The 19,871-nt window shown below is 35.3% G+C and overlaps 1 protein-coding gene across 1 annotated transcript in view; it reads right to left on the reverse strand.

Annotated features, from left to right (window-relative positions):
- Positions 1–598: 598 nt before the first annotated feature.
- Positions 599–19,871, reverse strand: part of LOC124984664 (cytochrome P450 2C18-like) — a 40,725-nt gene continuing 21,452 nt past the window's right edge. The window contains exons 6-9 of the mRNA XM_047552565.1: positions 10,082–10,223; positions 7,152–7,339; positions 3,472–3,613; positions 599–1,590 (exon numbers count right to left, since the gene is read on the reverse strand). Of these exons, the coding sequence (XP_047408521.1) occupies positions 1,409–1,590; positions 3,472–3,613; positions 7,152–7,339; positions 10,082–10,223 (654 nt within the window). The 3' untranslated portion in view covers positions 599–1,408. The remainder of the gene's footprint in view (positions 1,591–3,471; positions 3,614–7,151; positions 7,340–10,081; positions 10,224–19,871) is intronic.

Here is a 19,871-nt window from a genome sequence, read left to right on the forward strand (position 1 = left end):
AAAACTTAAAGACATCTGGTTTCTGCTCTCAAGGGCTGGCATCTGGCCAGATCCAGGTCTGGAGACCAAACATACAGATAGCACTGAGCCCAGTGGCTCCAGACAATAACTTTATATGTTTACTCCAGTGTATTTAAGAGAGATGAGAAGAACTCAAAGGTGACAAGACTGCTTTCTTTGGTTATGTATGCTGTGAAATGCCCATGATGTCTCTGTGATGCTGAGTTGGTATGCTACCTGAGATGGTTTTCCTTTTGTATATACTTTATGTCTTACTAAATACTATCGTTTCCTATACGGCTTGTGGTGGTACATTCAGTGGATTGACCCACAAAAATTATAAGTCTGTTCACAGCAACAGGAAATACGTTCCCAAACAGGGAGTGAAGGGAGGGGAAGGGGTATTGGAGAAGGAATGATACTAGAGTAAAACAGATATTATTACTTCATGTACATATATTATTCATGACCAAATGATCCTAAAATATGTATAATCAGAAAAATGAGAGATTATACTCCATTTATATATGACCAATCAAAATGAATAAAGGTATTCTACTCTCATGTACAAATAAAAAGTACAAATACATTTTAAAAAAAATTTAAAACCTGATTAATACATTTTTCTTTTCTGATCAAGAGTGTTGAAAAATGAATACAATGTAGTTTTCATTTAAACTTTTATTTTTAATCTACTTCCATATCTCTTTTAGTTGACAAGTAGTGATCTCATGTATATATTGGGTATATTGTGATATATGGACACACTGTAGGCTGATTGGATCAAGATAACTAACATGGACATTATCTCAAATACTTGTCCTTTATATGTGGGCAGAATATTCAATACCTCCCCTTGTAGGAATTTTGAAGTACACAATGCATTATTGTTAATAACAGGAACCATGTCCTACACTAGATCATCAGACCCACTCCTCCTCCTGTCTACCTAAAACTTTGTACCTTTAACTAACTTCTCTTCTTTCCCCCATCCACTCACACTATAACCCATTCTCAAGTTCTGCTAATCATTACTTATCAATACTCTATGAATGTGACTTTTTATATTACACATAAAAGTGAAACCATGTATCTTTGCTTGCTATTCCTGATTGATTTCACTTTACATAATTACCCCAGATTTTCCTTGTTTTAACAGTGATGTTATAGTAAAAAGTCACAAGACTGTTAAAATACACAATGGCTACAGTATATGAATAGAAAGCATACAGTTGTGAAAACTGAGGAAACTCTCTCCAATGAGGTTTGGATGTCCACTGGAAATCGAAGAAATAGGGTGTTGAGAAGCAGGTCAGAGAAAATATGCCTGTAGGGAAGGAGATGGGGCATACGCCAGAGAGGAGATTCCAGATGACAGCACAGCAGAAGCCAGACAAACTGCTGTTCTTCAGACAGGAATGAAGCAGATCTTGTATGTGGGTGGCACAGAGAAAAATCCATTGAAAATTGGGGTGGCATCAAGATCCTTTGTGTCAATGACAGATTTCAGGTGAAAGTTCTGTAAAATCGTGGTCAGGAATAAGAACAGTTCCATGCGGACCAGACCTTCTCCTGCACAAATTCGTTTTCCTGAAATAGCCAAGAGAGAGGGTAAATATTCCTCCCACAGTATATTTCTGACTGGCACAAGAATACTGCTGAGTCACTATTTAATGAATGATTAGGTGGATGGAAATAGAGTAAACATAGGACTGGGGTTTTTGCTCAATGTTAGAGTGCTTGCCTAGCACGTGTGAGGCTCTAGGGTTCAATCCTCACCACCACATAAAAATGAATAAATAAAAGTATTGTGTCCAAACACAACTAAAAAACTATTTTAATGAGGAGTAAATATAAAGTATGGCTGAATAAACAGAACTATGGACACACCTGTTATCCACCTAAAAATTTATCAGCACTCTTCATTCCATTAATATTGACTGAACATCAGCTCTGTGCCAATAACTTCATTAACCATTTACACATTAAAACTATTCTTTTGATAGTTCATGTTTCCATCAATCTTTTCCCAGAAACACAGGGTGATTATTTGTGTTCCCTGTTCCCAGTCAGAAGTTCCATGATCTTTCCTCCCATTCTTCAGATCTGTTAGGCTCATCAGTCTTAAATACACAATGCAGTTCAAGCTTTATCTCATGTTGTTCCTTTTGACTAGGATGCACTTCATAATTTTATCAGATCCTATATCAAATGTCAATTTTCTGTAACACTCTTTGGAATTCTTCCAGGTTATAGAATCTAATTGTCTTTGGCTTTAATCAGCTATGAAGCACAGATAATTTGAATCATTATTCTTTACTTTCCACTGTGCTGAAACCTGAGTTCCATTAAGGCAGGGCTCAGTTCTTTTCATCCTAATATCTACAGTGCCAGACCTAAAAGCAAGCCCAAAGAACCAAAGAATAAATTTAGGCAGGGATATGGCAGAGACTCAGCACACACTTCATGTGTGAAGGGAGGAAGGAGAGGTAGGGAGATCAAGGTACTCTGGTGTCCTTAAAGTATAATCTACGCTATTCCCATGGTTTACTGACCCTCATTTGCCAGTCAGAAGGCTCTGGTATCCTTGATCAAAAGCAAATATTCTGCTCCTATGGTTTATTGTCTCTGTTATAATTCCCTGCCTCTCCTCAGTTCTTCTTCTTTGCCTCTCACTTGGCAGCTTTAATTTCCTTTCTTTAATTTGAATGCCACTCAATTCATTTTATGCTTCACTGTGTGGTATTAGAGAACAGGTAGGAGACATTTTCTCCCTCTGCCATCATGAACAGCCAATCCTTTCTTCTCCCTCCTGAAGGACTAGTTATATTAGATTACAACAATCTACTTATTCATCTGCTTGCTAACTGCTGTTTGACCATTTTGCTGGCCCATTCTCTGCTGGGGATATGTATCATACCCAGAGCCTAGCAGAGGAATGAAAAGCACCACATGAAGATACTCAACAAAGTTTTGGAGTTAGTCACCTTTCACAGGGCAGATGAAGACAGTGGAGATGAAGTTCATCTTCTAAGAAAGTCCTGGGAGTGCAGTGTATTGCATTTTGAGGTATGACTCAATCTACTCTCTCTGTAGCTTTCTTATATTGGGAAATATTGATGAATTTCCCCAAAGCCCCAGTAATCAGACCCAGTCAAGATGTTGTATCCTGATCTTGGACATTTCATGGGCACTGGGAGTGTTTCTGCTGATCACGTGCAAGGAGCATATTTACCAGAACCGAAATAAGCCTTTTGCAACTTTAACTGATCCCATGAAGGTGTCTTGTTGCCTAAAGTACCAGTGAAAATAAATTTCTTTTATGATGATGATTCTTATGCTTCTTATCATTATTATTTGATTCATTGTACACAAATGGGATACAACTTTTTATTCCTCTGGTTCTACATAAAATAGAATCACACTGTTTGTGTAATCAATCATGTACATAGGGTAATGATGTTCAATTACCTGTTGAGAAAGGCATAAAGTAATCACTCTTCTTGAATTTGCCACTCTTATCTAGGAAATGGCCAGGGTCAAATTTCTCTGGGTTGGGGAATTCTTTGCTGTCATGTAGCACAGATGTCAGTGATGTTATTATGGTTGTGCCCTGCAATGAACAGACACAGGTAAACCAAGTTGTAAAGAAGACATGAGTTTGTAGGAATATTGGAATTTACTTAGTTCAAATGTTATGATCTATAGATAAGAAACACTTGTCCAAAGAACAGCGGTGATATTTCCAGTTAACTAACCAAGTAATAAAATGCATGCATTTAATTTCAGTGACTATGACCTTGACAAAGTTCCCCCAAAAGCATTTGAAGTAGCCAGCCCTTAAGAACTTGAGCACAAAACTTTTAGTTCTCTATATCATCAAACTTGTATGCTGGTGTCTGCTCCTATTCAAATTTTATTTTTATCACTTCAGTTTTCACACATCTCATGTAGGATTCTGCCTTAAAATAGGTCTCTGATAGTTCCTGAAATATCTGGGATATTACTTATAAGCAACTTTCTAGGATAATAAAAAGTAAAATAAAAACTAACTGAATATTTAATATTGTCACAAATTTTGAATCTCCATAAAATGTGGAATGTGGGGAGCTTTTTTTTTTCAGTTGAATACCACATCACCCAACCCCCAAGGGAAAAGGGATGATAAATTTAATGAAAAACATAATCCTCAACAATATAGTGACAATCATAAATTATGCTAACATTTTTTATATATTAAATTTTTCTTTTAAATTAGTGTGTTAAAATTTTTATTTTTTCCACATTCTATTGATAAATTACAATTATATGTAATACTAGGACTTTTTGTTTTACATTTATACTTGCATATAATATAACACTATTATTTGGTCAGTATCATTTCCTGGTACTCCCCCTTTTCTCTCCTCCAAAACCCCTCTGGCCCCTTTTTTTTTTTGTATACTGTTTCTTCTTCAATTTTAAGGAGACCCTACAGATATTTTCCCTTTTTCTAAGTTCTACATGTAGCAGTAAACATATGTCCCTTGACTTTCTGAGTTTGACTTGTTTTGCTTAACATAATGCTCCCAAGTTCCATCTCTCTTCCTGAAGTTGAGGAATTCCTGAGGATTTCAATTTTTATGGTTTAATAAAACTCCATTGTGTATATATAACACATTTTCTTTATTCATTCATCTGTTGATGGATATCCAAACTGGTTCCTTACAAGGACTATTGTGAATTATGCTGCTACGAACATGACTATGAATGTATCACTTTGTTGTGCTGACTTGAAGTCTTTAGAATAAATACAGAGAAACAGTATATTGGATCATGTGTTGGTTCCTGAACATAAAAATATTTCTTGAAGATACAAAGGCAGATATGTTTTTAAAAAGTTTATTAGAGTAACTGGACACTTTTCTTTCATAGAGAAACAAATAATTGGTCATGGTGGCATGCTGTTTTGCCCTAGATGCCAGAGAGGTTAAGGCATTATGATTGCTTGAACCCAGGAGTGTGAAGCCAACCTGTGAAACAGAGACATCTTGTCTCAAGAACAAGAAAAGAAAACAAAGGAACCACTAGCATACACTCATTTTATACCACAAATAATTAACTTGAAATGAATCATCAATTTAATTGTAGGACTAAAACTACTAATCTTCTACAGAAATACAAGGGCAAATTGTACAATCTTGTAGTGGAAAATATTTTTTACATAGGAAATAAAGAGCAAATTATAAAAGAAAATACTGAATTTATTCTGTAAGTTTAGCATAAAGTTAAAAATTATACAATAGTCTCAATCTTACATATTTACATGATACAAAGGAAATATAGTCCACCTCAACACTTTTACACATATGCTTGTATTCCTCATATTTAAAAAACCTAATACTGGAAACAACTCAAATTTTCCATCTCCATATGAGTGGTGAAAGAATGCATGGTATTCCCATAATAAAATACTATTCAGTAATAAATGGAAATGAACTACTAATACCTGTAAATGAAAATGAATCTAAAACATGTGTTCTGTTACACAGAAAAGACAATGAGAGATACATGAAAATATGAGGGAGTCCAGTAGGGTACAGGGAGGGGGTTAGGAGAAGAAGAGCCGTTGGGTAAAGAAATGGACTAGGGAAGGAAGTTGATCAAATTATTTTATATCCATATATCAGTTGGAGACAGTGAAGCATTCTATTCTGTATAATTATTATATTATACACCAATAAAAATTTTGTAAAGAAACTTAGATCAATGTAAGAAGAGTGTTGGAGGAAGAATAAATGAAGGTAAAACAGCCAGAGATAAAAGATTTGATTCTGTATTGTTCTATGTCATATTCTATTGTATAATGTTCTTGATAAATCAAAACTGTAAGTACAAGAAAACTGATCCATGGTAACCAGGGCCTGGACATGACGAAGTTTGATTGGCTGTCATAAGAATATGAAGAAACTTTATGTGGTGATATAAATATTATATACATAGGCACAGTTTCTCACTATGTTTCTTAGCCTGGTTTCAAACTTTTGGGCACAAGCCATATTCCTACCTCAGCCTGCTGAGTAGCTGGGCCTACAGTTGTAGATCATCATGTCCAGCAATATTCTATATCTTGATTGTTCTCTGGTTAAATCTCTGCATTTATTTGTCACAATTCACTGAACTGTACACATAAAAGAATCAGTTGTGTTTCTTGAAATGTAGTTCAATGAAAGTGTATTTGCTTAGCATACCCTAGACCCTACCCTGGATTTGATTGCTAGCACTTCCAGGAAAAAAAAAAAAAAGAACAGAAAGAAAAAATACATGGAAATTTTATTTTCCATTATATTACTTAGAACTCCATTAAAAATATAACAAAGCTGAGTAATATTCCATTGTGAGTAATACACCACATTTTCTTTATACATTCATCTGTTGACAGGCACCCAAAATACATTGTGTCATGTATAAACTAAAAGCAGAAATACAGAAAAAAATACAATAAGGCATTGTATTAAAATTAATATATGGTGAAAAGTAATATCTTCCTCTCACTTTACCCCAGAATCCAATCAGTACGTTTCAAAAACAACTGCCATCACCAATTAGTAATAAATCTCTCCAGGGAATATGATCCTTCAAAATCACTTGATGCATGTGAGGCAAATAAATCTCTGTGCATCAGGTTTATGCAACACCACTCCATTCAAGACAAACATTATTGGAAAAAAATAAAGAAAACTCAAACAGAATAAAAACATATAAAATATTAATTAACTGAAATATTCAACAAGTTAATATTTAAGATGTCAATTCCTTTCAAGCTGATCTTTAGATTTAATATTATGCTGAAAAATATCCCAGGAGTGTGTTTTAGGAAATTAACAAAGTGATTCCAAAAATTTCTTGGAAACTAACTAAATAGACAAAACAAACTTAAAGGAACAGAAGAAATTGGGAAAACTCACACTGTTGCATATAAGGAACAGTTAACAAAACTTTGTGATCTTCTCTGGTCAAGCACTGAGTTCATCAAGGTGACACATGGGTGAAGTTTGTACTTCCCTCATTTTGTGTTGGCAGAGTATTAGGACCATACTGTGAATCTGAGAACTTCAAAAGCACTGAAGTGCAATGTGGGAGAAATTAGTTTTTCAAATTACCTCTCTTACCTTGGGAATGAAGTAGTTCCTGAACTTAATGTCACAGGTCACTGCATGGGGCAGACTGGTTGGAAGAAGGTCAATGTATCTCTGAATCTCATGCAAGACAGCCTCTGTATGAGGCATACTGCTCTTGTCCTGCATGCAGGGTCTGCGGTGTCTGCCAATCACACGATCAATCTCTTCATGGACTTTAGCTGATAAGATACAAATAAGAACCAATGGAAAAGAGAAACACAGGATATTTCTTAAAATAATTCAGGGTTATGGGAAGCATTGGGTGTGTGTCCAAAGGCATTAGAAACATGAATTATATGCAACAACTACTTCTGGATAAGTAAAAAGATCACCATGATACTATCTATATCTATTTGTCAATATCTGTCAACATTGACAGACATATATAAATACCTACATACATACACTATGAGTCATATACATTTATGACTTACCTCTAAGCTGGGTATTAAAATACATCTACAAACTTATATAACCCTACATTCCACCACATATGATAACAAATATAAGTAGAAATGGTAAAATGTTTCAAAATGTGAAGATATCACATAATTAAAGAATTATTATCATTACAGAAAGGAAAACAGGAATAAACAATTAAATTTATACCAAAAATATATGGCATTATAAAATTAAATTCCATCAATGGATCTATTTATATGCATGCCTGTGTGTGTATGTGTGTATGTGTGTGTGTATGTTTATGTATGAGTGTGTGCATGGTTTTCAGTGGGAAACTTTTCAATGTCTCATTCCTTAAATGTAACATTTTTGAATCAGTCTAGAATTTTCTTCTGAAATGTTCATATTTCTAAATAATGTTTGATTTCTTAATATATTCAATTTTAGAAAATTTCAAATATTCATGGTAAGGAAGATTAAGATTGATTTCTACTCCATGCAAAATACAGACCCCAAAGAAATATGCACTCACATCCCTCACATATTTCCCCTCTCTACTGCTATATATATGGATCACAATTTTTGATTATATCTATATACTTCATTTACACCATTATGACCACATAACTAAAGAGCACTGGTAAGGGTATGTTTCATTCATTACATGTGATTATCTAACATTTGAACAAATTATACCAATTCTAATTTTCTAGTTACTTATATTGTATTCAAATGCTTTGGTCAATGATTCAAACTTCTAATAACAATTTTGTAAATGTGTAATCTTCAGATTCTCTCTTTTACATTCCTTATCTTGTATTACACCTGCTTTATGTACTTAACATGCACAATTGGTTGCTCCCCATACCTGATTCCCAAGACCCTATTTTAAACTCCCATGCTTATACATAAAGTCTTTCAGGAACGTTTGACAGCCTATGTCTTGGTTTGAAATATTTGCATAGAGCATATCTTATAGTATCTCTCTGTGAGAGTGAAAGAGGGGAAAATGTTCTATAGCAAAGATGGAGCTAAAAACATCTTTCCTCTCTTTTTGTTAATTTTTTGGATTTGTTGTTGTGTTTTGGGTTTGTTTGAGTTTTTTGTTTAGGGGTGGGATTTTTTGTTGTTTTGTTTTCTTTTGTTTCTCCGGGAATTGACCCAGACACCTTCTACATTTGGACACACCGACAGCTCTTTCTCTTTATTTTGAGACAGCCTGGCCCAGGCTGACCTCGAATTTGCCTCAATTTCTTACTTTAACCTCTGCATACCTGGGATTATAGGCTTGTGCATCCACACCTGCCTCTTATGTTTTCTATTAACACACACAAAAAGAAACAGTTGCTCTTTAGAACTCTGATGCCCTACTGATTCGTAATTCTTTATATAAAACCTGGTTTATTTCTGAAAGTTTATGTGATTTTTAACTTTACTTTGATGTTTTAAATTTAATTGCAAGATCTCTTAGTTTCAGATTCCCTACAGAGAAAACTTCTCTTCCTATGAGACCAAAACACTTAACTGCTCAAAGAGGGAGTAGAGGCACCTGGAGTAGAGATAGGCTCCTATTTTCTGCCTCAATTTCCCCTAACTTGTTTGACATGTGGTGCTGCTAAATCCTGAATTCCATGAATAATTTTTGGTACACAGGTTGAGTTTTCCACACTGAAACAACTTCTTCTTCTGACATATAAGCTACAGTTTTATCCTCTCTGCTGAGTTATGTCCATTCCTTCTGCTCTCTGTGTTTCAGAAATAGCTTAATGGTTCTTTGACTATTTCTCCTACTCCTCCTCTTCCATTTTAAAAGAAGTTATTCTCCTTTGTGATTACTTTATGATAGTTTTGATGGTATCCTGAAACAGGAAAAGATGGTGTTTGCTTCAAACATGCTATGCATTACTGGCACTCTTTAATGTACATTTATAAGTAGAGATCTTCATAAAAGATAAATCTAATGGAAAAATATTTCTAGAATAACAGAATTCCCTTAGGCACATCTTCTGATAGAAACACTTAAAAAGATACTTTTAGAAAAACTTATCAGACTGTAGACATATACATGTCACCTTTTTAAATTTCAAAACTTTCTATTTATGCTCCAATAAAGAGTTTTGATTTTCACTATCCAGCATTAGAGTATGAAATTTTCAGAATAAGGAAAGATTTCCACAGAAATCTTGCAGGAGCATATGTAATAACCCAAGTGGATTTTCCTTAGGAAAACCAATATATAGTCTTAGGCCCACTCATGCTGACTGTGCATGCTGCAGATCACTTTCCAGTGCAATCTAGACATGACCACTGCCTTGCTACTGCCCATGCTGTCCTTCAACTCCCTCAGTCACTGCCCATATTATACATGTTCTCTTATTTTTATGTCTTTATTAAATTTGGACAAATATAAATGGCAGCACATAAATTTCAATATAGTGTCTTCCTCAAGATAAACAAAATGAAGGACACTAGCAGATTTCTGTTGTGAAATTCACCCTGCTTACCATCTGCAGTCATACCTGTGACCTCTGGGTGCTTCAACAGAAGCAGGAGTCCATATCTCAGAGTGGTGCTTGTTGTCTCTGTCCCAGCTATAAACAGGTCATTCACAAGGTTTACTAAGGCTTCAAAGTTAAATTCAGTCTGTGGATTGCCCTTTTCCTAGGAATAATTCAATGTACTTATTTCACAGTTTAGTATTTAATTATAATAATTTCAAAAATCAGAAGGTTATAAAGGTAAGCCAACATAGGTACAAATAAATAGAATATTTTAAAAATCTACTATGTTCTATGGTAAACAACACATTAATTGACCAAGTGTCCATTTCCTACCCTCTTATCCCTGGTTGCCTAAAGATTATGTTCACCATTTTTTTTACAATTAAAAGGACATGAAAAATATTTCTTATCAATTAAATACAAGTAAAAGTCTGCTGGTTCCACTTCTCTTTCCTTCTTTTTATGGAAAACATAGATACATAGTGTAGGTCATCCAGAAACCATTTGGAGACTGCAAAGAGAGAGAGAGAGAGAGAGAGAGAGAGAGAGAGAGAGAGAGAGAGAGAGAGAAGCAATAAGATAAAAGTTAGTATTTTTAGTACAAGGCTTTAGTTTATTTTCTCTTGCTCTAACCAACTGCCAGAAACTGGGTGATTACAAAGAAGAGAATTTTATTTTGTCCCAGCACTTCTCAACACTGTTAAATTGGGGAAAAAATTTCAACATAAGTTTAGGAGGGGACAAAGAACATGCAACCCAAAACATATGGTGAAGGAAAATGGAAGGCACCTGAGACTGATGATTCTGGGCTATTGTACTAACCCTGCTCTGGCCTACCACAAGTCTTCCTTGTATGTAAGATAACTAATTCACTATTTTAAGCACTCCAAATTGAGTTTTCTCTTATTTATAGATGAAGATGTATCATATTGTTATTCACCTGTCTACTAGTTTACGAAAATTTCCCACAGTCTTCTTACCTGAGCTTTTGTCTGTAGACAAATTGATAATCATAATTGATAAAATCATAATTGATCATAATTGATAAAAATAGATAAATTAGTGCCATATCATGGAAGATAAAATAACTTCAATCAAGATATGCAATTTTCTTCTTCTCATAAAGAATTCACATGTGTTTAGGATTACCTACACACCCTTTAGGAACTGGAACATGTTAAAAATCAAATATGGCAGCACAATATATAATAAAGTAACAAAAAGAGATCGATTTTGAAGACAGAATGTATTCCAGATGTGAGACCAAAGATAAGTTGGTTTAGGAAAAAAAGTATGTGGATGAATTCACCCTGAAATTTACCCTGCTTCTAAGATTAAAATTGAAAACGACACCAAAAGCATCTAGATATAGAGTTTAGGTTTTAACTGTTCTCTCAGAAGTAAAGAGAGTATAGGTGTAATGAATATTCTGGAGATAAGGTTCTGAATAATAGAGCACTCATACATTGGAAATTGAGAAATAGAAAGTACTTGATAAGGGCCTGGGGTTGTGGCTCAGTGGTAGAGTGCTTGCCTAGCAAGGCACTGGATTTGATTCTCAGGACCACATATGTATAAATAAAATAAAGGTCCATTGACAACTAAAAAAATATTTAAAAAAGAAAAGTACATGTTAAGAACAACTGAAGTTGATTTAGAAATGAGGGTATTATTTGACACAGACTTGACATCAACAAGGGTTAATTTTAAATATTGACTAAAGGGCATTTGTAAACATAAAATAACCCTAACACATAAATTACATATAAAGTATGTAATTGTATGATCTGTCTGTAGGCAAGAATTCATTTTATGGTGTGTGTATAATCTCCAGGTGTAGTATAAGATGCTCAATAATATGTAAGAAACATTGAGAGACAGCTATCTCAATAGGCATATTTCCAGGGCAAGTTAACATTCACTTTACCTAGTTTTCCTAGATAGTCCAATCAGTATTTTAAAGAAGACTCAAATAGGAGCATATCCCATATCATGGAGTAAAACACTAATATAGTTAAGATGAAGTACTAAAAATAAGGACAATGGAAAATCAGAGGAACTCACATTATTGTGCCAGCTCCCCAAGCATGAAATAAAACATCAGTTCTACAGACAAAAGCTCAGGTAAGAAGACTGTGGGAAATTTTCATAAACTAGTAGACAGGTGAATACCAAAAACATTGGCTACTACAGCAAAAGGAATTAGCAACAGCAATGGACAGAAACAGCAGTCACAATGGTGGGTCAGTAAGTAAGGGGAAGCTCCCCTCCCATGAAACATCCTACCAAGTTTAAGAAAAGCAGACGTCATTATCCAACACAGTCACATTCTGAACAGAAAATGCACTCAGATGACATGATTCTATACTTAGTAGTACCCCCCACCAAAAAAAAAAAAAAAAAAAAAAACTGTAAGACTTGTGGAACTCATTTTTTTAAAATTATGACTATAGCAGGATATAAGATCAACATACAAAAATCAATAGCTTTCCTCTACTCATAATAAATCTCCTGAGGAAGATGAGGAAAACAATTCCATTCACAAGAGCCTCAAAATCTCAAAATGACTACAAATATATCTAACCAAAGAAGTGTAGATCTTTACACTGACAAATCACACAATGCTAAAGAAAGAAGTTAAAGAGAACCATAGAAAAATGGAAAACCATCCATGTATTTAGATGCACAGAATTAATATTATTAAAAGGGGTGCTATTACAAGAAATGACTTACAGATTTAATGCAGTCCTGATCAAGATACAATGATAATCTTCACAGAATTAGGAAAATCAGTCTTACAATTTATGGATAAACAAAATACCTAGAATATCCAAAGCAATACTGAGCAATAAGAACAATTCTTCAAGAATCACAATACCAGATTTCAATTGAAACTACAGAGTTTTAGAAATGGAAGTAGCTAAAAATCAGACATGAAAACCAATCATATAGAATAAAAGACAGACAAATCCACATAGATACAGTCATCTGGTACTTGACAAAGCTGCCAAAAACATATGTTGAAGGAACGATATTATTTTTAACAAATCACGCTAAGGAAACTGGATATTCCTATGTAGAAGAATGAAACTTGATTACTGTCTCTCGCCTTTCACAAAAGTAAACTAAAAATGGATCTATGACATAGGAATTAGAGCAGAAACTCTGCAACAGCTGGAAGAAAAAATAGGGTCAGGATTCTAACATATTGGCACAAGTACTAAATTCCTGAATAAGATATCTAAAACTCAAGAAACAAAACAAAGAATAAATATGTAGAATGACTTCAAATTAAAAATCTTCACAGAAAAGGAAAAAAGAGCATGAAGAGCCTACAGAATTGGAGAAAATCTATTCCAGGTAGTCTTCTGACAGGGGATTAATATCCAGAATATATAAAGAACTCAAAAAATCCTTAACAACAAACAGAAAATACAATCAGTAAATGAGCAAATAAACTAAACAGACATTTCTCAAAAAAGAAATGTAAATATCCTATGAATAAATAAAAGAAATTTTCAGAATCCCTGGTGATCAAGGAAATGCAAATCAAAGTTACACTGAAATATCATAACACTCCAGTCAGTATGTCAACTATCAAGAATAGAAAGAACAAAAATTTCTTTAGAGAATATCAGGGAAAAGGTACACTCATACATTCTTTTTGGGACTGAAAATTGGTACAACCATTCTGGAAAGCAATGAGGAGGTCTGCAAAAACCAGAATTTGAAACATCACATGAACCAGCTCTTTCATTCATCAATATTTATCCCAAAATACAGAAATAATTGCACTGTAGTGATACATGCATAGCCATGTTTATAGTAGTGCAATTCACAATTACCAAGTTATGTAAACAACCTAGAAGTCCCCCTAGGGGCAAATGGATAGAGAAAATGTCATAAAAATACACAACAAATTTTCATTCTACCATAAAGAAGAATGAAATATGGCACTTGCTGATAAATGGATGAACCTGGAGAATATCATGCTAGAAAATATCCAGTATCAGAAAGTCAGAAGTACAATGTTTTTGCTTATTATGTAGAGTATAGACAGAAAAACAAAATAGAAAGGAAAACAATAGAGAGGAATAGGGTATCAAGAGGGAGAAATATCGGGATGGCAAGAAAAATTACTGGAGCACAAAATCGACCACATTATATTATTTCCATGTAGGAACACTCTTCAATGTTCATATATATGCAGGAACCAATGTAGTATGTTCATACAATTGTGTGCATATACATATGTATATATACATACATGTATATACATATGTCAATTGAAATAGCAAGAATTCTCAGAGGTAACATGACTAGATTATGAGAGGTGTAGCCTACTCTATTAAAAGATCCATTGATATGGTTTACATGGGCTATAACTATTTGCAAGTGTGGCGTGACTGGATGAAGCAGGTCACTAGGGGTAGTGGTTTTGGGTTTATATTTTGTCCTTGGTGAGTGGAGCTCTCTCTCTCTGCTTCCTAATAGCCATGTCCTGAACTGCTTTTCTCCACCATGACCTTCTTCCATGATATTTTGCTTGACCTTGGATCCAGAGGTGGGGAGTCATACATTCACAAACTCAACCTCTGTAACCATGATCCCAAATAAATGTTTCCTCATATATGTTGTTATTGCCAGGTCTGTGGTCACAACAACAAAAAAAGTTAGCTAAAAGAGAAATTGATATTGGAAGTGGGTCTATTGATGTGACTAATCATTCATGTGGTTCGGAAGTCCTTAGAATTGGATTGATGTGGGAGGAATTTGGACATTACAGATGTAAGCTGCAAAGGTTTTAGAATGTTGTAAGTGGAACTTAGTGGGTGATTCTGGTGGGAATGCAGAAGAACAGAATGAAAATAGGACTGTGGACAGTTAAGATGGGGCTCTTGAGGATTCAAAGGAGACTCTTGGAAATTGACCTGAAGGACATTTATATTATGTTGCAGCAAAAAGATGTCTACATTTTGTCCATGTCCTGAGATTTTCTCTGAGGATGAATTGAATAATGCTAAACTAATTAGTTTGGCAGAAGAAATTACAAGGAGGTACAGCATTTAGACTGTGTCATGGATATTGCTAGTGACTTTTAGCCAAGTTTACTGTGATAATTAGAAGCAAAAATAAAGGCAGAAAGATTTGAAAAATTGCAATTTAGCCAGAAAAGTCCAAGCAAACCTGGGATTGCAGAATTTGTGATTGTTAAAAAGATATAGGCACTCAATGGATGCTAAGTACTTTAAAAGGGACAATAGGAAAGATGGCTAAGGTCTTCAAAGAAATTGGAAATTACTAGAATCAAGAAATAATAGAAATACAACATACCAGAATCTCTGAAACACTAGGAAGGGACTTCTAAGAAAAGAGTTTGTATACTATGAATGAAGACATTAAAAAATTAGAATGATCTAAATCTAATAATCAAATAACCTAATAATGCATCTCCAGGCCTTAGAAAATTAAGAACAAGCTAATCTCAAATACTGTAGAAAGAAAGAAATAATTAAGATGCAAAGTGAAATTAATGAGAAATTTAAAAATTACAAATGATCAATGAAACAAAAACTTGATTCTTTGGAAAGAGTATCAAGACTGATAAACATTAGTCAAACTAAGCAAAAGAGAGAACACCTGAATTAATAAAATTAGAAATGAAAAAGGAGCTATTGCCAGCTACATCTCTGAATTCCAGAGGATTATTAGGGACTACCTTGAAAACACTGATTCCAATAAATTAGAAAATCTAAAAGAAATGGACAAATGTCTACCCAGATGCGACCTATAAAAATTGAACCAAGAGACATACAAAACTTAATCATACCAATTATAAACAATGAGATTAAAGCAGTGATAAGCCTTTCAGAAAAGAAAAACCCTTGGCCAGTTGGTTCCCAGATGAATTTTATCAGACCTTTAAAGCAGAACTATGCAACCCTTTCTAACATTATTCCAGGAAATAAGAAGAGGGTGGGGAAAGGGGATAACATCCAATTCGTTTTATGAAACATGTATCACTGTGATTCCAAAAACAGAAAAAGACATATGGGTGAAAAAACCTAGATAACAATAACCCTGATAAATATAAATGTTAAAATCCTTAATAAAATATTGGCAAATCACATATGAAAGCACAGTAAGTTTGTACATCTAAAAAGACAAATACCAAAATCGTAGATGATGATCAAGTATGTTTCATTTCTGAAATGCAAGGAGGGTTAATCTTCTACAAATCAATAATTCTTCTTAATTCATTACAGAAATAAAATCAAGAAATAATAATCACATTATAATCTCAATAGATGTAGAAGAAGCCAGTAGCAAAATCTAGCATATTTTCATGTTAAAAACGATGAAGAAAGTAAGGATAGAAAGTGTGGGCTGGCAGGGAGCCAAAGGGCATGCTTGGTATGCCTGGAGAAAAACAGGAAGCTGTTACAAATGGCTACATGTATGCTTGAGCTTGTGATTACTTGACCTTTAACAGGATTGGGTGGACATACCTGATCGAAATTGCTTATGCATGAGACTGCTTATATATTGAGGGTGAGACTGCTTTTGAGGGGTTTTTGTTGTTGTTGGGAACCGAATAAAGAAGAAGCTCCTTCATGACAATCTGAGGTGTACGTGTCTTTATGTCCCACTGGACGGCGACATTTGGTGCCCTGTACGGGGAACAATGAGTGCTCAGGTAAGTAATAAAGGAGAAAATTTTTCACTAGCACAGTCAACTAGCAGTCAACTAGCAGGTTTCCCTATTCGAGGAAACAGTGGCCTTAAGGTACTAATGGAAGGCTCCCCTAGTGAGAGAACTTAACAGAAGGCTGTCCCAAGAGACAGCAAAGGATGTCCTGTAGTAAATGAATGTGTGTAAGGTGTTAGTTGTGTTAATATTTTTGTTACTTTTTCTTGTTTGGTTTCTGTTTAAATTTCATGGATTCGCATGGAAGGTTCTCTTAACGCCTCTCCCTCTTGGTACTTTGCCTATATGGACATTAGTTCATTTCTGTCTGACTTCCAGGGAACCAAAATTTCAAGAAAAGCTAAGAGAAGGGGAAGAGATACTAGAAACTGTAAAAGAAGAACAATCAAGTCGAGCTTCTGAAAGAGAAAGTAGATGTTCAGACTCAGAACAGGGATGTGACTCTGAAGAACAGGAACTATCTGAGACAGAGCTAGAAAAGAAGTTCTCTCAGTGGGATTTAGCCCCTACCACACCGCACCCCCCGGCATATAATCCAGGTCACCACTCTTTTCCAAATTGCGGGGGCAAATGTACTTGCTGCACAGGGGTGGCCCCCAGACAGTGGGCTGATGTAGAATCTCAATCAGTGTTCCCAATATTCCCGGTATTTGAAGATCAAAACAATCAGAGATATCATCAAATATTAGATATAAAATTAGTGAAACAGTTAAAAGAGGCAGTTAGGTCCTATGGAGTACAAGCTGAATTTCCATTTCTTTATTAGAGAATGTTGCAAGTCAAAATCTTACTCCAACTGATTGGGGTAATATAGCAAAAGTATGTTTATCTGGGGGACAATATCTTATGTGGAAGGTGGCCAACCAGGAGTTATGTTCTGATACTGCCCCACATAATGCAGTTGCGAGCAATCCTCAATGGAATCTAGACATGCTGACAAGCCAAGGACCATATGAAGGGCAAGGTAATCAGATTAATTTCCACCCTGGTGTGTATCAACAAATTAGTGCTGCTGCCACTAGAGCTTGGAAAACGCTTTCAGGTGCTGGCGATCTTCAAGGACAGTTATCTAAGGTTATTCAAGGCAACAATGAACCCTATGCCGATTTTGTAGATAGATCGATTCAAACAGCAGGACATATATTTGGAGATGTAGACCAGGCTATGCCTTTAGTCAAACAGCTTGCATATGAGCAAGAAAATAAATGGTGTAAAGAAGCAATAAGACCTTGGAAGAACAAAGACCTTGGAGCCTATTTAAAGGCTTGTAGGGATATTGATGAGGCTTTTATTCAAGGTCAGGTGATGGCTGCAGCATTTGCACAGGGTCTTAGAGGCAATGCCAACTCCCGCCCAGGCCAACAGTGTTATTGGTGTAAACAATGTGGACACATAAAAAAGGACTGCCCCCAGGGTCCTGTGCCAATATTATGTCCCCGATGTAAAAAAGGGAAACACTGGGCAAGTGACTGTAAATCAACTAGAGACAAAGATGGTGACCCTTTACCTCCAAAAAATGGGAATCAGGGCCCCCGACCTTGGGGCCCACAAATATACGGGGCTATCCAGTCCCTACCTCGGACCCATTACCTCTTGACTCCCTAAGTAGACAAACAATTGGAAGCGCAGGATTGGACCTCTGTGCCTCCACCAGAGCAGTATTAGGTGACATTAACTGGATTAGACCTTATCTTCACTTACCCATCTCAAGTTTTGCCCCCTGTTTGACACTCTTAAAGGTGATTCTGATCCCCTTTCTAAGCGGGTGCTTACCCCTAAGGCTCGAAAAGCTCTCAAGCTTGTTGAAACAGCTATGGAAAAGGTTCGTCTTGATTGTATGACCTAGCTAAGCCTTTCATTCATTGTCTTGGCCACAAATAAGTTACCCACAGGAGTGTTTTGGCAAAAGGGTCCTATTCTATGGGTTCATATGAATTATGCCCCTAACAAAGTCTTATCCTTGTTTACTGAATCTGTGGCAAAATTAATCCTTAGGGCATTAAAAGTAATCCTTTCCACCTTTGGGTCACATCCCTTGACAATAACTACTCCTTATACTACTGATCAGATACAATATCTTATTAATAAAATTCAAATTCATGGGCTATAGTCTTTACTAGTACTTCTGCTGTGTTTGACAATCATTTGCCATCTGATCCTCTTCTCCAATTTTGGAGTCAACATCCTAAAATTTTCTCCAAAGTCACCCGAAAAGAACCTATTATAGGAACTACCCTTATAGTTATTAATGGATCAAAAAATGGTACTGGTGCTATTACTGTAAATAATGTTACAGAAACATTGCTGTTTAATACTCATCTGCACAACAAACAGAACTATTAGTAGCTATGGAAGTATTCAGAACCCACAATGAGCCCTTTAACCTATTCTCTGATAGCAAATACGTTGTTAATGCTATTCAAAATTTAGAATTAACAGGTCTGCTCTCCCTCACTTTCACCATCACTAAGTATTTACAATCTTTACAAAAACTTATTTGGGAAAGAAAAAGCCCTTTTTTTTATTGGGCATGTTCGGGCTCATACTGGCCTTCCAGGTCCTCTAAGGTTACACAATGATTTAACAGACATGGCCACCAGAGACCCACATATCATTGATGCACTTGAAAATGCAAAAAATTTTCATTCCAAATTTCACGTAAATGCTTCTACTCTATGTTTATGCTATCAGATTACTAAGGCAACAGCTCGGGACATAGTCAAGTCTTGTGCTAATTGTGCTACACTTATTCCTAACCCCTCGTTAGGAGTAAATCCAAAAGGGCTTCAGCCCAATAATATTTGGCAAATGGATGCAACTCATTATTCAGAATTTGGAAAACTACAATTCATCCATGTGTCAATAGATAACTTTTCAGGATTTATTATGGTCTCTGCTCATGCTGGAGAAAAAAACCAAAGATGTAATAGCACACTGTTTACATTCTTTCTCCATTCTAGGGGTCCCCAAACAAATTAAAACAGATAATGGTCCTGGATATACGTCCCAGGCCTTTAAACAATTTTGTTCCACCTTTGGTATTCAATACATCACAGGAATTCCTTATAATCCTACTGGACAGAGCATTGTTGAGTGTGC

The sequence above is a fragment of the Sciurus carolinensis genome, chromosome 5 (assembly GCF_902686445.1).
Source record: "Sciurus carolinensis chromosome 5, mSciCar1.2, whole genome shotgun sequence".
Classification (NCBI taxonomy): Eukaryota; Metazoa; Chordata; class Mammalia; order Rodentia; family Sciuridae; genus Sciurus; species Sciurus carolinensis.